This window comes from Rhinolophus hipposideros (genome assembly GCF_964194185.1).
Source record: "Rhinolophus hipposideros genome assembly, chromosome: 7".
NCBI classification, from domain to species: Eukaryota; Metazoa; Chordata; class Mammalia; order Chiroptera; family Rhinolophidae; genus Rhinolophus; species Rhinolophus hipposideros.
Window position 1 is genome coordinate 72,322,868 of NC_138053.1, and position 20,099 is coordinate 72,342,966.

Sequence of the window (20,099 nt, forward strand, 5' to 3'; positions counted from 1 at the left end):
TCATGAATTATTCAAGATTTAATTACATCAAGATAAATTGAGCCTTCTTACGGTTTAGATACAACAGATCTTTGAAAAGCTTAGTAAGCTTACTAACTACTGAATTTTTTACATTAATTTTCACAATCACCAACTGTTTTTATGGCTTATATACTCACTAAACAATTTTTTAAACATCACTTAAAATGAATGAAAGACAAATGTCTCCAATATATGAAATAAGTAAATGTACATTAATTAGAATTAGAACACTTTCTTCAGGGGAAAAAAATGTTAATAGCTGAATAATAATTGTCTACACATCAGAGTTGAGAAAATGAACTCACCTGGAATTTTTATTTCAATTTTAGAAAATATCGTACTACTTAGTAACCAGTCTTAAACCTTCAACTCACAGCCCACATCTTTATCATCTCAGGTTGAAGGCTTACCATCTTAACACTGGGTGGCAGAGCTTCCTTGTGGCTACTGAAGAAGGGGATACCAGCTCTCTAGCAACTGCTCTAACCTTGACTGAACAGGCATACAAATCAACCCCATTCCACTTGCATATTCACTCTGATTTGCAACAATAAGACCTGGATGAAAAGATCATGAAAAAATTGACTAGAAATATTTTTAAAGTTATAATCTTCCTTTGGCAGACCACCACGGAGTTTGTATCTTTGAGACAGAACCTATAGTTTCAGTTCCTACAGATATTTATTTTTAAATTTTTACAAAGGAGATGATTACATAGAAAACATCCAAAAAACTCTAGAGAATTACAAATTAAGAAAATGCAATGAGATACATATATTTCACTCCCTTTTCCAGTATTTGTTTACAACATTGCTTTCTTGGAAGGGAATTCATGAGCTATAATACTTGAGGAGATTCTCATCTGTAGGTTTTAGGATTTTCTTATCTGCCATATTCACCACCCATCCAGGAGCAAGACCAAAGAAAATCTGCCTTGGATCCTTTCGAGTACCAAGCATTTTGAAGAGTTCATCTTTAGTGATATCAGGTAAAATATAACCATACTTTTTGGCGAGTTCAAGTCTTGCTTCAGGAAATTTGGCAGGATCCGCCAGGTAACCACGGTTCTTTGCATCAGTGTAATATGGGACCAGGGCCAGACTTCTTGGATCATAGAAGGTTGTAGTAACAACACCACCATTTTTTTCAATTGCAGCAATGGCTAGTTCTGAAGCCAACTGTACTTCAATATTGACTTTCGCCTTAAAGGTGTCAGCACCCTCCTCTACCAGCTGAACACCATAATCTCTTTTAAGTGGCTGGATGGTCACACCTCTCCCATTAACAAGCTGGGTTAAGTCGATAGGTTGAGTAGGATCAACTCGACCCAAATCAATAAGATACTGCAGTCTGTTGAGACTTAAAGGCTGATACTGGCGTCTGAAGCTATGTCCTTCATTAAACCCATATTTGGGGATTCGGATGTAAAATGGAGTCTGGCCTCCCTCAAAGCCTAGTCTGGGCCGGGTTCCTCTCTGCCGTTCTCCTTTATGGCCTCTGCCACATTTTCTACCTCTTCTCCGACCTCTTGGTCGTCTTTCCGGTTGCCTGGAACCTGGATTCGGCTTTAAGTTGGCCAGACTCACACGGGGCAGGCCCCGGAGCAGGTCCAGAGGCCTGGCCCCACGATCTTTCAAGGGACCGGCCGTGACCCGCAAGACCGAGAAGATCCACCCGGAGGGAGATTATTTGAGCCAAATAATAGAAACAGGGAAAAGTATAATAATAGTAAATTTGCAGTAGAATATGTTTACACTCTCTACAAGAGTATATGTAGTTGGTGAAAGAGAGAAATTCATTGTGTCGTCATTAATGGATGGGCCAGAATGTTAGGAGGGAAAAGAGTTCCATAATGGTATGAAGATTAGGATTTCATCTTTACATGTAATGAGGGAAATTATAGGACCTCAATAGTTTTTATGAAATACTAGGGCAGGTGTGCTCTTGGATTCAAATTGTGGAAGATTTTAGATAGATAAGAAGGTGCATATCTTAAGATAATGTAACTGTGACTCTCCTGCTATGGGGTAGCATTCTGTAACTTATTCATATACATGGGGTGCAAAGAATGAGATTCATGCTAACTATAATAAACGAAGAGCATAATATATATTCACCTCAGATCAGATGTCACATAGTTTGGGGGCCAAACTGAGAAACAAGAGTAGGTTTTAAGAAGTTTGGAATTTTAGAACTGCTAATAAATCTTACACCAGTCTCTATCTGTGGTTGTTGGCAAGGAGGTTTGTAGAATCCTTTTCTCTCTCAGTTCATTCAGGGATGAGTGTTCACTTTTCACAACCCCCCAACCCTGCCCCATGAAGTTAGATCACAATCCACGGTCACTAAGTTTGTTCATGCTGATGCTGACCTGAGTACCTATATCCTCAAGCACATGTATCAAGCAGGGAAGGGAGTAAAGGAATAATTAAGTAGGGGTGGGAAAATAAGAGTCCCATGCCTACTTGTAATCTTTAAAGTTTTTGTCTAAACTACATTACCTGAATCAAAGGCACATTCAGAAATTGCCATGATGTTCATACCTAAAGGGCAAATGGGTTGGGTTAATGTCACATTTTCAATAGTGTTGTTTTGCTCATCCCTACCCTCTTTTATGTAATTATATGCATTTTATTATTAATTATTCCCCTTATTTGCTTTCACTTCTACTACAATTTTTCCCATTTATAATTTATTTAAATGTGTGTGTTTGTGACAGTTTTTAAATATGTGATTTATTATTTTCTGTGTTTATATTTTCAGTTCATGAGACAAGTATTAGGTTATATACCTTATTTTATTATTTTCCACTTATTTGAAAATTTCTAAGATCTTTACATGGAAATTTGATCTACTGCATTCAAGTTTGGCATATTAGACTCTGATGAGGCTCAGCCACACTTTACCTATTAGCTGTCCTCAGTGGACACTCAGATTGCCACTTAGTGACCATCACCACATATAATAGTTCCATATGGATCTGGAGAGAATTTCTTTGGGATATATACCCCTGAGCTGAATTGCACCATAGGAAATACATAAACCTAATTTTACTGAGTTTTGCCAGATTTTTCTTTTAGAAGAGTGCAGCATTTACCCTCCAACAATATGCATGAGGATTATTCGAGGCACACGTTTCCACAGTTGGAATGACCCAGTATTCTCACACTGACCAGGGGCTGCGTGGTTCTGAAGAGAGCAGCTGTGGTGGTAGCCTCCTGATTTAGTTTTTGTTCTGATTTCTGGTAGTCTTTCTTGGTGAGTCATTTGCGGTGTGCTTCTGAGAGTTATTCTCTCAGGTTCAGTCTAGAATCTGTATTCATCTTTCTATCAGATTTGAAATTATTCTTTACCCCCATAATAAATCTCTTTATGCTTAAACTACTGAGAATGTTGTTTGTGTTGTTAAAACCATAAAAAGAGATACAACAGTGATATCACATTCAACATCTTGTTTTTAGCTTATTGCAATCTCTTCCCTTTTTAACAGCATTGATAGAATGAGTCTAGACATTCTTCATAAAATATTTAAGTATTCAAATGTTTTTCTTTCTGTTTTCAGGATATTTTGAGAATGCTAGGTTTTTAGATGAGAAAAAGGTAAATGTAAAAAAAAAAAAGACAAATTCCCCTCAATATTTCATCTTGAAATTTACACGTTTCCTTTCTTATAAGCCAAGCCCTCCCATCAAGAATTAAATAAATTATGTAAGTAGGGACATCTGATCCTGCTTATATTATCACAGGGATATTGGGACAGAAGCCAGGAGGCCTGATTTCCAGTACCTCCTCTGATTCTGGTGGGTTGGCAGCTGATCTAGGCCAGACATTGAAATCTGAATGTGTTTAGGGCCTGGGAGTGGTGGTAGTGGTCTGGGTGGGGGATGGAGCTGGCAGAGAAACTAAAGATGTAAGAGCTCTTCCTTAGCTAGATCCAGAAGGAAAACTGTCAAAGGAGAAATATTTCCCACTTAACCAGATTCCTGCTCCACTGCATATCTACTCTCAGACTTGCCAGATTTTAAGGTTGGTTTTGTGTGAGGCCGACAATTTGTGTCCCTTTGTCACAGATCAGTTTGAACACCTTCCACCCCCAGGTCCAGGACCAAAAGCAGAGGAGACCTCTAAATTCCCAGTAGTAGATCCACAGGATAGCTCAGCATTAGAGCTTTGTCCCCTACCCTTCACCCTTCACCCTTCTCCTGCTCAATACTTTTAGTCAGAATATTAGATAGAGAGAAAAGCTACTTTCTCATATACGCACTGTCCCTCTCCTCTTCTGCCTGTTTTCTCTTAATTCTATCTACTATTGAGAAAGAGAAAAAACATTGACAAAGGCCTATAGAAACAACATCTATTGTCTTATTAGTGAGTAAATGATGAGACCTTTTGTAAGTGAAAAGTGTTAAGTTTCTCTAAAAGAGGATGAACAAATCCCAGGCTGAAATTTCAGTAGTCATAAGACCTAGTGGTCATGGCTTGGGGGTTCAAAAGCAGCATGTATCTGGGGTGGGGGAAGAAGGCATTATTCTGGAAGGCCCTATCACCAAAGATGCCAGTCTCCAGCTGTGTGTGTCTAGAGCTGGATGGATCTGACCAGGAGAGGTGCCCGCCCCGGAGATCTGTAGGTTCTGCTGTACTGGGGCGACTCTGACTCCTTTCAGCTGGTGGATGTTGCACCTAGGCCTAGATCTGATTCCAGAGTGCTTGGCGCTCTAGATAAGAGTCTGTGTCAAGGGAAGGTGAGCTCAGTTGCCCACGTGGACTGGAAAGCAGTTCCCAGTTGAATACATGTAGACTGTCCACCAGGGCTCCTCTAGCTTGGGGTAGAAGGGGAGTGTCCATGGCTCCCAATATTTTGAGTTCAGAGACAATGGCAGCTGGGGTTCTGACGCCCTCTCTCAAAATGCCGAGTCCGCTTCACACAGGTGCAGAAAGTTTGGTCATGACTTCAGCCTCTAGATCGGGAGAAATGGAGTGCCTGGGCTGAGAGAGGCGGCAAAGGACTGAGTGGCTGCTCCGTGTGGAAATTTATATTGTTTTGGCTCTTGTGCAGTCCCAAGTGAAAGTGCATTAGGTGGGTGGTGACATTACTTTTTGAGACTAATTTCTTCAGAAGGCTGAGTCTGATAATGTTAAGTCAAACGTTTAGTCTTGGATGCAATTACATAAAATTGAATTGGTATTAGGGATTAATTGGATTAGGTTAAAAAAAAAGAAAGACCACATATGGGATTACCGATTAAGAAAAGCCAGATATTTCTGTTTCCTTTATATATGTGATGGCTGATGTTCACAGCCCTTCTACCAGGCAGGTATCCTCTGCTGTGGGAAGGCTTAAGTCAATGTCCTAAATCAAAGCACAGGTTATGCTTGAGCTGAGATGGAAACCTCCAAGGAGGGTCTCTGTGGAGAAGGTTTCTGTGGGGAGGATTGTTTGGAGAGGAGGTAGTAGGAGCCGAATTGACCGATTCTCCAGTCTTGACTTGGACTCTCCACTTTCTATTTTGGTTCTCTATTTTGGTTTTCTATTTCTATTTTTGGTTTCTATTTTGGTTTTCTATTTTGGTTCTGTCCTTGATAAGGACAGGAAGAGAGATGGGGAAGGGGGGTGCAGGAAGCACATTAGATACGAAATGGTTAAATAGTATGGGTTCCAATTCTTGTTTTGTCCTTTACGAAATGATAATTCCTGATACATAAAACAATTAATAACCTTTGTAGAGGCATTCCATTATTATTTGATAGGTATTATTTGATCGATACTGTTATGGTAGAGACATAACCCCAATGAAGAACAAACATACTGCGTGGCTTTTAAAAAATATCCTTGCTGTAAGTAAATTTTCTATTCTTGAATCAGAAAAACAGTAAAATTGTGATGAGAGTAGGTATCTTCCATTTAGCATCTTTGATGGCCACAGTTTATTGTGTTTAATGATCCTTTTATCTCCAAAGTCATAAACTCTGCATGGTCATTCATTTAATAAGCGTGTGTTGAGAGCTTGCCTTTTTGTCAGATGTTATGACAGGAGCTACAGACACAAAGACAACTGAGGCTGGCGCTGGAAGGAGACCAGACGCGGAGAGATTTCCCGACCTGGGCAACCGCTCTCCCGAAAGCGAAAGCGGGCAGGCAGGAACCCGAGCCAGCCTCCCTGACGGCTGCTGCCAGGAATAAAGACATCCACGCCATCTCCACACATTGCAGATCCGTGACCTCTGCCTGGCCAGTGGGGGCCCACGCTCGGGTGCTGGGCATGGGAACCCAAGGCAGCGCCAGGAGAAGTCCTGGTCCACCTTGGCCAGTGAGCTCGGAAGCGCAAACGGAGGGAGAGCCCTGCTAGCCAGATGTACACCGGTACACCCGGGGGGAATTCCCACAGCGGCTTCAGCCTTGGTGCCTCCTTCAGATACGCCCCCCACGCTGTCCGCTGCACGTGGAGCCCCTGCTGCAGCTCCCCAGAGACTCCCCGCCCTTCTTCAACGGTGGGGCCGGAAGATGGGCGCAGCGGGGTCAGAATACAGGAATTCACAGCAATTCGAGGGCCTTGGCGGGGTGGGGTGGGGTGGGGTGGGGGAAAATGTGCTTTCCGCATCCTTTGTTTTCTACAAATTTAAAAAGTTCTTCGAACTAAATCACCCGCATCTGGCCAATAATAATGTAACAAGATTTGTCCTTACGGGTTTTCTATATTGTGGGGAATGGTTTTCAACGCAATTTTACTCTCTGACCCCAACATAAAAGTCACTTCATTAATTTATTTGTTTAGACGTTAAACAGGAGAACAAAAAACTCAACAGGGAAATGCAAGTTCTTCATACCCACCCTTTGCCTTCCAGGTTATGCCCTGACATATATTTGAAAGTATAAGCTTGCATTTCAAATCTAAGTTTGCTTAAAGTAAACCTAGTGGCCCAACTGCACAGAATTATTAGCTAAAGAGAAGAAACCAAAGACATTCACATTAAAAGCAAGGAAACAGCTGGTAACCACCAAGCAGCAAAGTTTAAACCTAACAGAAAGAGAAGCATAAAGAGAGTAGACCTTAAGTGTTTTCAACACAGGTAACTATATGAGATAATAGACGTGTGAGTTAACTTGATTGTGTAATCATTTCACAATGTATAAAGTATATCAAATTATTGTTTTACATCTCAAAAAACAAATTTAAAAATAAATAATGGAGAGCATAGAAAGATGTCTGAACCAAAGAGAGAAACTTCCCGTGATGGAAGAAGCGAGTTCCCATCCTATTCTCTCCCCTCCTATCACCCAATACTTTCCAACATCAAATCCAATTAATGATATTGTTTATCTCAGTGTACATACAGTCATGTCAGAACAAGAATTCCCACACCAATAATATGATTACAGGCGGCAGCCAGATGGCTCATTTGGTTAGAGTGTCCGCTCTTAACAACAAGGTTGCTGGTTCAATTCCCACATGGGATGGTGGGCTGCACCCTCTGCAATTAAGATTGAAAACCCCAACTGGGTTAAGAGCTGAGCTGCAACTTTCGCAACTAGATGGAGGGACAATGACTTGACTTGGAGTAGATGGGTCCTGGAAAAACACACTGTTTCCCAATATTCCCTAATAAGAAAAGATTAAAAAAATAAGATTACAAAAAAAAAACCTCACTTGAAATAGTTCCTTTTCGTGTGGTTATGACACCACCTTGTTCTACATTTAGGATATTTTTTGTTCAGTTTGGTTTCAATTTTTAAGAATTATTTTACATAATTATAAAATAATTTTTAAAGTATTGAAATTTTTCTTAAACCAAATCTATAAATTATATTCAGAGATGTTTAGCTTCTATCAAGTGTTCTTCACTCTTCGAGAGAGAGAAAGAGAGAGAAAAGAGAGAGAGAGACTATATTCTCCTCTCCTTGCTTTTTTTCACTTAATATATTCCCAGCACCAGCTTCGCCCTTGGCTACAATTCTTTCCTCATCTTTCGGGATTGCACAAGGCGGTTCTCACTACATAGTCTTATCTGTAAAGGACATAATTTATGGTGGAAAATTGAGATTTCTCCTCCCTCTCCCCACCTGTGTTATTGATTTAGAGTGAGAAAGCTAGAGGGATAAAGGGTGGAATCATGAGAAGAGGGATTCCCTTTCAAGAATGAACTTAATTGTGATTCATAACCGAAAGTATTCGGATAGATTCTACTCTTCTGGTTTCCCACCATTTGATGCGAAAATATAAAGACTCACTTGATCTCCCTTTTGTTTATTATTGTTTTCTGCTTCGTGAAAAGGTGTTTTAGAAAATAGAGAAAAATATTTAAAATATGGCTAGGATAGGAGATAGTGATAATTCATAAATTGTATTTATTATTAATCACTCTAGAGATCATTGAACCTAAAACGTCCTTACTGAGATTTAAAAATAGTTTTCGTTGCCTAAAATGAAACTCTTTATTCTCCAACATCATTAAAAAAACTGCAGAGTCCATTCAGAAATTTGTAACTGTAGTTGGAGTGCTGTCTGGGCACCACAGTCCTGAAAAGGAGTTTCTGGCGGATTCATAGTAGAAACAGTGCAGAGCTTTGCGTGCACAAAGATACTATCCACCTCCCCATACCCAACTGTTACACTCAGAACACAGCTATTCATATTTCTCAGGCAAGACCTTTCCTCCCCATCTTTTCACTGGCAAGCGGTGGGGCTGCAACTGCCAACAGGAGGGTCTGATTTGTCAGTGGAAAACAGAAAAGGCATTTCCCCCCCTTCTCACCTGTCCCTCCTAGTGGGGCCAGGTGTAAGCTGGGATTTGTAGACTACCCTGCTACTCAACATGTGGTCAGCAGATGGAGCATGGGCATCACCTGGAGGCTTGTTAGAAATGCGGAACCCCAGACCTATTGTATCCGAATCTCGTTTTGAAGTCATTGGCAGGTGATTCGCGTTCACCTTAGAGTGGAGAGGCACTGTGTAAGATCGGGTTCTGAAAGTTTGGGAACCAGCTCCTCCTAAGAGGCCTGGGGCACACAGAGGCCGGATGCGGTCACCTGATCCTGCAGCATCCTATCCTCCATCATCTCCAACGCAAACGGGCGCATTTACTGCTCGGCTCAGAACCTCTGTCCCTGGGAGTGGTCGTGCTGCCTTCTGCTGAGCAGCTGCGGAACTGCCCGGGTGATTCTAAACCAGATGAAGCCAGAGGTACCACCTCGGGCGACTGTGGCCACAGTATCTCTCTCTCTCTCTCTCCGCTTTTCCCTCCCCCCCCACCTCTCTGAACGTGAATAGTTACCTTTTTGTTATTGGGAATTATTGTGAGACTGCTAGTCCACAATATTTTATATACATACTAAAATAGTGGTTCTTTTGGACAGGTTGACTTAGAGGTTGGGTCCAGAGGCAGACGGCAAGATCCTTATCAGTGGTAGAGATAGATACATTCTAAACCATGAATGTCAACATGACTAATTCTGTAAGGTCAAGAAACATCTAGAACCGTGTTCTTGTAATATACTTTGTGACTTATATAGCATCATTGCCCCGTGAATTCAAATTTTTTTCAGTGAACTCAAGTTTTTTTCTCTACCAGCAAGAATGATTCACAATATAATTTTACTCATATAAAGAAATAAACTCAAATTTATAATACAATTTCAAAGATGTTGTACCTGGAAATTTTTATAAAATTAATATTTACCCTTTTCCAGAATACTTTTTTAAAAAATCATAATCATAATATCAAAAAGTAATGACTTTTAAAACCAAGTCCTAAAAACCTCTCCCCAATCCTCTTCACTTTATTCTAGGTGCCAAATATTTTCATCTTTCAAAAGCTTTATCCATTGCAGTTTTTATGAAAATATTGAATCTCTGCAAGGATGAACGAATGCTTGTCTTCTAGTAATGTTTTCTGTGGTAACTGCACTATTACCAAGGTGATAAACTATAAAGACAATTTAGACTGTAGGAACATTTTTTAAAGTATTAGATATAGTGACTCTTTCACTGCTGGTCAGAAGTCCCTGAAGGTAACAGTTACCACGGAGCTCTCTACCACCTCTTGTGGTTCAATGTGCTGAGCTATCCATCCCTACAAGAATAACTGATATGATCAAGACAAATATGAAGCATTTCCCCAGAACTCACATAAAATCAGAAGGAACATGGGAATTCTAACTGGGCCACAGTTTCATCACAACATTTCTTCCCTTTTATCCCTCTTCCTTGACCCCATATTTTCCTTCTCCAGTGCATCTTCCATCCTTTGCCAGATGACTCCTTTTCTCAATGTAATATTTTCTTAACAACCAAAGAATAGTCAATAATGTAGACAAGCTTTGATAGACTTAATTTCAAAAGGAAATTGCCACCACAGCACAGATACTGTTCCTTGACAGCTAAGAGTACCAGGGATGGTTAAGAGATACCCCAGGAATGGAATCAGTCAAATGTTAGTGAGCCTTACCACCGCCAAGGATAAGGGCCTTGAGGTCTTGGCTTCCTCTCCTTTGGGACTGCAAATGGAAGAGCCCCAGAATAGGCAGAGACAGTTAATTTAGTGAGTCAGGCAGAAAAAAGGTGGTAGAATCATGGGGGTTGAAGTGGCACAAGTGTCCCTTTTGAAGGCTGGTTACCCATGGTCCTTAAACTCTGGAGAAACATCTGAGACTAGGGAAAAAAAAAAGCCTTCCTTCCCTAATAGCTCCTTTTTCTACAGTGAATTCGCCCAGCCCTCCTTTTTCTAATCCCCAGTCCTCCACCCCAGTCAGTTTCTTCCATCCAATCTTCACAGTGTTTTCTGTACTGTCTAGAAGCTGTGTCATCCATCAATGATGGGGTTGCAGGTCTCTGGTGTGCAGGAAGGGTAGAGAAACAGGTTAGAGGGTGTTTTAGAAAATTACCAAAATTTGCTTTATACTTGTGAAATTCTTTTATTCACAGCTAACAAAGTTTACCCTTAATGTTTCTACAGCTTGTCCAGTGAATGTTAGCATTGAAGGGATATAATTGATTTCTGTGTATTTTTCATTCAAACCCAGCAAGAGATTTCTCTTTCTAGGCTCACATACAGAGGGTGCCAAAAAAAAAAAAGTGTACACATTTTAACAAAGGGAAAAACTGTATTAAAATTGTCATACTCAATATATGCCGATGACAAAAGATGAATACAGGTGTCGTGTGGGGTCTCCTGTGGGGTCTCTGGTCCCGCTCCCCACATAAGAACACAGGATATGGTGAGGCCAAAAAGGAACACCCACGGAGCCATAGGTAGGGGAGTCATACCGCTATATTCTTGCTGGTGGCTGTCTTGGAGACACAGGAAACAGGAGCCACACTGTTCGCAACCCTCACTGCTCCGCTTGCTAGCTCAGCCACCATCTTCTCGCTAGCCCCCATTTTTCTGCTAGCGTAGCCACGGCAGTTATATTAGTGGCCAATGGCTTACAGGTTACAGCTGACGGACAACTAGCCACAGCTGATGGCCATCCAATCACAGTTGATGGCCATTTACTACTTGAGCCAGGACCTTTCTATGTGAGGCTGAGAGCCTGGAAACTGCACTCTGGGGCTCTGTCCCCACAACAAGTCATGTGTATGCATTATTTTGGCACCACAGTATATATTATCTTCATTTGTATCTGACAACTTCTGCCACAAACAAGTCAAAACCAAATGTTCAGCATCACATGTCTACCATTAGTTTTTCCATCAGCTGAGATGCAGAGATTAGAAATTCAGTTCTCTAATCATGAACATTTATCCCCATTCATACACATATGCTTAACACATCACATACCAGGTGCTGTGCTATGTAGTGGGAAACAATGGAGAAAAACACAGATATGGTTCTGCCCTCAGGCAACTTACTCTACTGTCAATCACCATCCCTTGTAATTCATCTGACTCTGGGAAGGCACCAGATGCTTTCTCAAAGTTGTTTTTCTGGTGGCTCTATTGGGAGCAGAAGATGATGTTCTATGGGTTCTTGTTATACACTACACCCCCTGGGTCCTCATTCATTATGTCACTCTGAGCACCAAATCAAGTTCTGGAAGAAACCTAGGAATTAGGCGAGGAACTACAAGACTACCAGCTTATTAGGGCTGGGGCTCAAGTGATTGGGAATGTAGCCTGCGGCAGCTTATTATCCTCCATTAAGGAGCTGGTGTGAGAGTGAGCTGAGACGCAAGAGTAAGTTGGGAGCTGGGGTCAGCACTGGCACCCATCCCTGGTCATCCTGACAGGTAAGGGGCTTTTGATTAAAACCAGCAAGTTGAGGGGGACTAGGGTTGGAGAGGCAACAAGGGACAGACGCTGTCTTAGCTTCCAGCCTGTCTCCAACCTTGATAGTTTGAGAACAGAGGGAGGGGAATTAATCTTGCAGGAGAGATGAAGGGGTTTCTAGGAGAACTAGCAAAGAAAGCAATGGTAGAGAAAGAGAAAGATGGTCAGGGAGCATTTATACAGGAAGTAATGAGACTGGGGAATCACTATATTTCCCTAGAGTGGTGGTTCTCAGCCCTAGCTGGGGCTAGAATCATTTGGGGGAGCTTTTAAAAACACTGATGCTATGCTCCAGGTGCTATGCTCCAAGATTCAACTATTGGTCGGTGTGAGGCCTGAGCACTGGGTTGTCTTGAAAGTGCCACAGATGGTTCCAATGTGTAGCCAAAGTTGAGGACAAACAGCATCCCCATCATCTGCAGCTCGTTAGAAATGCAGAGTCTTTAGCTCCAGACCTACCGAGTCAAAATCTGTATTTTGACACGATTCCTAAGTGATCTATATGACCACTAAGTTTGATAAGCACTGTGCAGAGGAAAATGGTCTGCAAGCAAATGGGAACTAGCTAGAGATGAGGCTGGGCAAGCTTTCCCTTCAAGATCTAGTCCACCATCTCATTTAGGAACAATTCCTTTTAGCTCCTTCCTTCATCATCTTCGCCTCCTCTTAATATTCCTCCTCTGTATTCTTTGAATCATTTGACAGATATGTTACCCTGCTCTGTTTTTAGCCATCCCCTTCTGGTTCCCAGCTTCTCTCTGCCCTTGAATTCAGATGAGCGATATGCCAGCATTGGAAAATACCCAGTCCTTTGGTATCTACACACACCCAGGGGAGAGGATCTCTATGGCTGTGTCATCAGGACCACATTGTTCTATACATGGGTCTCCCTGATCCCCTCCCATCCCAGCAGAACTGTTCTGTCATACATCTCTCATCCTCAGCCGCAGCTCAGCTCTGTCCCCAGGTCCCCCAGCACCCACCATCTGCTGCTATTGCCTAAGCTTTCATTGCTGCCACTTTGTGGGGTCTAAACTGCTCTCTCTGATTCCCTCTGTTTTCTAAATTCTTGGGTTTAAAATAGATTTTATTATTTTACCTCAGTACACCATCATAAAATAGCAGCTATTACAGAAGATATGACCCTTCAGCATGTTCTTGTTGGTGTTCAAGTGAAGCTTACAGGGTCCTGGTGTTTCTTATTGGCTCTCCAACTAGACTGAGAGTGTCAGGAGGATGGCACACAGGCCTCATTCGTTTTTTGTGTGCCCAGTATTCCATGCAGTGTCTAGCACAAAGAACACTCTCAATGTCTGTTAGTTAAGTGAGATTGTGTCTAATGCACAGAATTAATCCATTAAACAGAAAAAAAAGGCATGAGCAATCTCCATATTAGACAGAGGAAAACTACTTGTTTTCACCAGTATTTCTGAAAATAAAGAATCAGAAATTGACTGAGTATAAACATTATAAAGTAATTTTATAGTATATTTGATTTAAAGAGTCAAGGTTATCCTTTTATAGCAAGAACACACTAAAACCCTTTCACCGTCACTTTTTTGTAATTATTCTTCATTGATGGTAAGTTTCTACCTTAAAGAATAGCAACAGACATTAATTGAGCAATTTATCTGTAGTAGGCACTTTGGCGCTTTACTTGTTGCACCATATCAACTCTCTGAGGCAGGTATTCTTACTGTCCTCATTTTATAGGTGAAAAAAACCCTAAGCTTTTAGAGATGATATTGACAAAAAATTAGCAAATGTTGGGAGCCATATTTGTACCCAGATAGTCTGAATCCCAGAGCCTGTGATCTTTTACTTTTTGCTCACTTGCACTTAAAAAAAAATGGTGCCCTTTGATTGGGGTGTTCAAAAGTAAAAATCAAAAATAGACGTAAGTCAGTCCCACAGAGAGAAAGGGATTAGTGTCTTTCCTCTTGCCCCTTTGCTTTTCCCACAGCCCACCCCAAATATGAGGCTGCTCCCTTTTCCTAGCAGAAGGCTGCTTGCAGATCTGAATTCCACTCCTGCTCCAGCCCTAACTAGTACTGTGAACTGAACCTTGTCCATAAATCCAGACAGTTCCAACCTGGAAGGGATGCCATGAGAAATAGACAGCATGATCATTCTAGAGGAGACTTTCCAATGAAGATTAGAAGCTGCAACTGCCTCTAAATGACCTTTCTTTACCAGGTCCTCTACTGAAGTTTGTCCAGCTCTGCTTCTGCTCCAACCCATACTACAATCAATTCAACTAAGAAAAATATCATCCAGGACGGTCCACTTTCCCCCTCAATCCCATCAGTTCTGGCATTTTGAATCAATGTCACCAAACATTAATGCCAACACCCCCCATTCTGCCCTTTTTTGGTTTCTGACATCCTAAGAAGCCGGGAACAAACTTCACCTTATCTCTTAGCCTAGACACCTTGCTTCTTTAGGCCTGGAGACTGAAGTTATGGCACATCTATGCTTCTCCTGTAGAAAGCAGGCTTGGAATTCTGCAGCCGAGGAAGCTGAGACCCAGGAGTCATTAGTTCTACTCCAGGAACCCGGTGGGTCATGGGCGTTGCCTTTCTACCCCAGGCTGGGTGACCCCTTTCAGTACAGCCCTGAATTCTTGGACTCACTCTCCTGTTTTTGTGGGCTGTCACGCTGGAACTGCTCGGGATGTGGGCATTTGTTTAAGGAAAGCTGCGACCCCTGTTCAGAGTGTCCTGCGCCCCAGCCCACAGCGTGGACCCCGATGGATCCAAAAGCAGCTGCAGGAGAGGCTGACCCTGCAGAGGATATGAATCCCAGAACAATCAGAGAGACTGAGGCCTTGGGAACCTCCCAGGAGACTGAGGCCCCTGTCAGCGGGGGTCCTCCTGCACTCCTCCCGGCACAGCCCTCCCCGGGGCTCCCACCGTAGGAGCGGGCAGCAGGCTGAGGAGAGGGCGCGCAGGCTCCAGCTCGACTGCGCTTGTCTGGGCTCCATCGTCTCCGCACTGAGAATCAGAGGTCTTCCCCGAGAACGGATCTCTTTCTTTGTCCTCCCTCCCCCTTTTCCTAGACGACTTTAAAGCTTTTCAATAAAATTTTTACAAAAAAAAGAGATTACTTTCGTTTTCCCTTTTACTGTCTGATTAAATGGAGAGGGTGGGCAGTGGAACGGGAGGCAGAGACCCCGCTGGAAACGTCGCACGGATCCGGGCTTTGAGCAGTAGAAGGATGCGGTCGAGTCCCTTCCCCTAACTGCAGGAAACTGCCATTGGCTCCTTCTCATTACAGCATGGTATTTGATTTTTGTGAGTAGATTACGATTTATCAATTATGCTGTTGCTAGACGTAATTTTTAGTTTGGGGCTATGATGAATAGCGTTACTTTGCTATTTTTACCTGAACTCGTACTACATGCATTGGTTACAGAGCTGCTGGTAGGAGTAGAATTGTTGGGTCATAGTGTGCATGTTCAGCTTGAGTAGTGTTGACCTTAAAAATACAATGGTCAGTTATTTTACCAGCAAAAAATGGGTTTATTTGGGAACAGCAAAGAATTGTGATTCAGGACAAGCAAGCTATAGCAAAAGCCATAGGCAAGTCCAACAAAGGAAAGGGATGTTTATGGAGAAAAAGAAGAAAGTTGGGAGCCGTTGTTTGGAACAAAAGTCTGTTGGAGGAAAGTGAGAGTCTCGGGTGAGGACGGCTTCTCACTGGTTGAGTTCTTGTAGGAGATGCAATGTACATCTTGTCCTGTTGGGGCCTATAATTCATGATTTTTTTCCAGTTTATGATTCTTCTGCTGGGATCTGTAATCGACAGTTCTTCCCATAATTGGCATCGAATAATACAGTGTGAGAGCGCCCACTTCTGGCTTCCCAACTCCTTTTCCGTGAGGTTTTCCTGTATTCTCCCAGTACGGACAGATTTGCACAACATTATACCAATTCATATCCCACCAGCAGGGTATGAGAATTTGGGTTGCTCCTCATCCTTGCCAATATTGGGCATTTTCTGTCTTTTTCATTTTAGGCATTTAGTTGGATGTGTACAAGTAGAGAATTGTGGTTTTAATTTGCAATTCCCTAATGACTGATGAATCTGAGCACCTTTTTATATGCTTATTGGCTCAGTCCCACTTTTATCCCTTGGATTATTTTTATACACCAAGTCTTTATTACACATAGAGAATAATATTGAAGAAACCAGGTTTGACATTTTTAGATATGGATCTGTAGAGACAACTTAATTTCTGAGGGTCTGCAAGGAGAAAGCTAGACCCAGAAAGTCTAGTTTCTAACCAAAGGTGAGTCTCTCGCGCAGTCATTTAACACAAGATTGTTGAGTTGACTTACAAAGCAATTGAACAGATTCCATTTCCTATGACTCATATGACCTATAACTGAACAATGCGATGTCTTATAAGCTTTGTGGTCATCCCATGTTTTGATATTAAAGGTCATATTTCTGGAAGATTAAACAAGAGCTTTGTGATTAACAACTGAATATCCCAGGAAGCTACTTGCTCTTTCTAGCTAAATACAACTGGAGACAGAGCCCACATACACTTAATTTTAAATAAGAATCTTTCCCCACTTGTCTAGTGCCCTATGTTGCTCTTTTTTAAAAAACTCTGGTAACAAAGTAATTATTTCCTAATCTACCCGTTATCTTAATGAGAAGGATAAAATTGGAATTTCAAAATAATTTTCTTTTTGATAAGGCTTTTCATCAAATATCACAATGACATGATTTCTTTTAATTATGACTAAGGTTGACTAAAGTTTTTTTTAGATTATATTTTATTATTTTCAGAGCAGTAACTGCTGACATTCAACCATATAACCTACTGTACAACTAACTATATTCATAGTGACAACTACAGTGCTGTAGCAGGGTTGTATGCCTACCTCAGTTGAAATATAAATTCTTCAAAGAGGTCTTACTGAGCACCCATTCAAAAGTATCCCATTACTCCCTAACACATTATTTTCATCATCAATTTAACATTATCTGATTCTTATTTATTGAGATATTTATTGACGCCCCCATTATTAGGTCAGCTTCATGAAGAGGATGTCTTGTCTGTCTCACTCAGTGTTTTATTCCCAGCACCTAGAACAGTGCTTGGCCCTTCCTAGATGCTCGAATAAATCACCACCACAAAATTTTAAGGGACATTGTTTCTTAAACTCATATAAATTCAACAGGGACACGTCATCAGTAATATCTGCTTAGTCTTTCCCTCACTCTTTTTCTTAGCTGCTTTCTTTGGCCCCCAAACCTGGGGGCATCAACCACTCACCACCCACCCTGACTGCTGGGAGAGTCTACTATTTTTTAACTTCAAATATTCTCATAAATCTATAAAAATATAAAGGATACAAACAGACTTTCACAGCCTTTTTAAAGAAAGGGGATTCCCAGTGTGGCATGGAAATGGTTCTGTCACTTCCAGTGATATAAACGGGGTGGGGTCTGGGTGACTCAGTCTCACAGCCAGCTGGTCTTCTGACCTCGCAAGAATTTACTTGGATTGAGTGTTTTTCAGACCTCACCACTATCATTTTATAAAAGCAGTCTGGAAAACCCCTAGGTGGAAAAAGTTAGAGTGGATTTGGCTGAGGCAAGGTTGGAAGGGAACACCTGGAGACCCACAAGAAAGTAGAGAATTCAGGCTCTTTGTAGAGTTGGGTGACTGGTGACTATAAACTCTGGAGTGAGAGAGCTTTGCTGCCTTCTTTCATTATTCTCTGCTTTGCCCCTGAGTCTGGGAGCTTAGGAGTTCCTAAGTCTTCCTGCTTCTCTAAGCCAAGAGCCCCTTTCCTATCCTCACATCCTTGTTTGCCCTGGGACAGAGGCTAAAGTCTAGTAGTGCTAGAAGGAAGAAAGAGTGTCAGCAGTAGTGAGCTGGTCTGAGATGTTCACAGGGAATTAACAAGAGTAATCGAAGCCTCTTGGGAAATGCTTTGTTTAGGATTGTGTTTATTGCTCACCTACCATTCTGACATGGAGGGTAGCATCCTTTAACAGATGCCTACCAATGTTGTTATATTGTTACAGCAGTCACTCATTTACTATTTATTAGGCACCTGCTAATAAATAGCAGACACAGACACATTTATATCAGACACATATTATCAGACACATTTCCAGGTCCTGGGAATAGAGTGAACAAGAAAGACAAATGTCCTACTTTCATGGAGCATATCATTGAGCAAAGATACTAAATAAAATAATAACCTACTTAATCTACAGTGGAGACCCAAATGAGATGATGATAGTGTGAATGAGTTTTCAGAGGACTTGACTAATTATTTTTCAATAAATCTTCTGGGAGAATGCAAGGATGAAAGGGAAAGAATTTTTTTTCTGTATGCTTTTTATTTTGATTGATTCCAAAAAGTTCACATCAAAGGAAATTCTTTTTCTAGTGGTGTTCATACACTTCAATATGTGTTTGACAGCATTTGTCAAGAATTTAAAATAAAATGTCTAATAATGTCCCATCATCATATTTGCAATGATTAATGTACCAAAATTTAGGAAGCCAATTTAATGATTTTTGAATTTCACATTCGTTCATTAATTAAATGATTGAATTGTATGTTAGGTGCTGGAGAGAAATTGGTCACCAAATCACATAAAACCCCTACTCTCAGACAGCCTAACATCTAGCAGGATAGATAGACATGAAAAATCATTCAGGGAGATACAGGTGCCATGGGAAACAGAAAAAGTGACCTCATGAAACAGGGGTCAACGAAGGCTTCTCGGGTCACATAATGTTGAAGATGGGACCTGAAGGAGAAGAGAGAGTGATACGGATGAAGAGCAAAGGGAAGAAGCCCCAGGCAGAGGAGCAGCCCATTCCATGCAGCTTGGTAAGCGTGCTTGGCTAATTAGGGGAACTTAAACAAATGTGGCGCCTTGACCTTGGAGAGCATGTGGGACAGCGCCTGAAGCGAGGCTAGAGAGACGCTCAGGACCTGGATACTGGAGTGCCTTGTAAGCATTTTTAACGATTTCAGATTTTATCCTAAGAGCTATGGAAAGACACAAAAGGTCTTTTGTTTTGTTTTGAACAGGAAAGTGACCTAAATAGGATTGTTTTTGTCAAAAAGATCAGCTTGCTGTGTGGAAAATCTGTCACATGTTCAGATTCCCCCTGTGGATGCGGGGGGTGGGGGTGGGGGGGGAAGGATTTCGCTGTTGTTTGGGTCCATGTTTCGGTGGCAGCTTGCTTTAGTGGGGTGCCTGTGAGAATGCAGTCAGCCAGAGAGGCAGATTTGACATTGTTCCATTGTTTCCATGGCTTCTAGCAAAAGTAAGCCTAGATATGCTTGTTTTCAACACTAGATCCTTTCTCATCCTCCTTATGTTGTCTCTATTCTAGAAAGATTGACAACTGCCTTCCTATATGTTTGGTTTTTATCTAGATTGTGTTATTATATTTATATAGCACTCTCACTTTAACATTCTATTCAATAGTTTCTTTTGTGATGCTGATAATCAACAACTTTGCCTTCCAGTTCAAAGTTCTGAATATAATTATCCACCCAAAGGAATTCAACTGGTTACCAGACAGCATGTTTCCTGGCCCTGGTAGACCACCCATCCTGAAGCTTCCTGCTCTAGTTCCTGGGTTGTCCAACCTGCACACCCAATCCTGGACTTGTGAGAAGCCCCCAGAGAGCTAATTGTCTTGCACTTTGGGTTGTTTCCTCCAGTCTTCCAGGCTTTTGAGGACATTAGATCCCATACTTGGTAAGCCAGTGTTTCACCCAAAACCCAAAGCAGCATGCCAACCAAGAAAGAGAAGCAAGGGGG

At 41.6% G+C, this 20,099-nt stretch overlaps 1 protein-coding gene across 1 annotated transcript; it reads right to left on the bottom strand.

The window, feature by feature from the left end:
* Nucleotides 1-540: 540 nt before the first annotated feature.
* Nucleotides 541-1,700, bottom strand: LOC308499763 (large ribosomal subunit protein uL15m-like; the record flags this gene model as incomplete). Its single annotated transcript, XM_081053582.1, has 1 exon — nt 541-1,700. A coding segment is annotated over one exon (849 nt), but the record flags the coding sequence as incomplete, so codon positions are not given.
* Between the last annotated feature and the right edge of the window lie 18,399 nt (nt 1,701-20,099).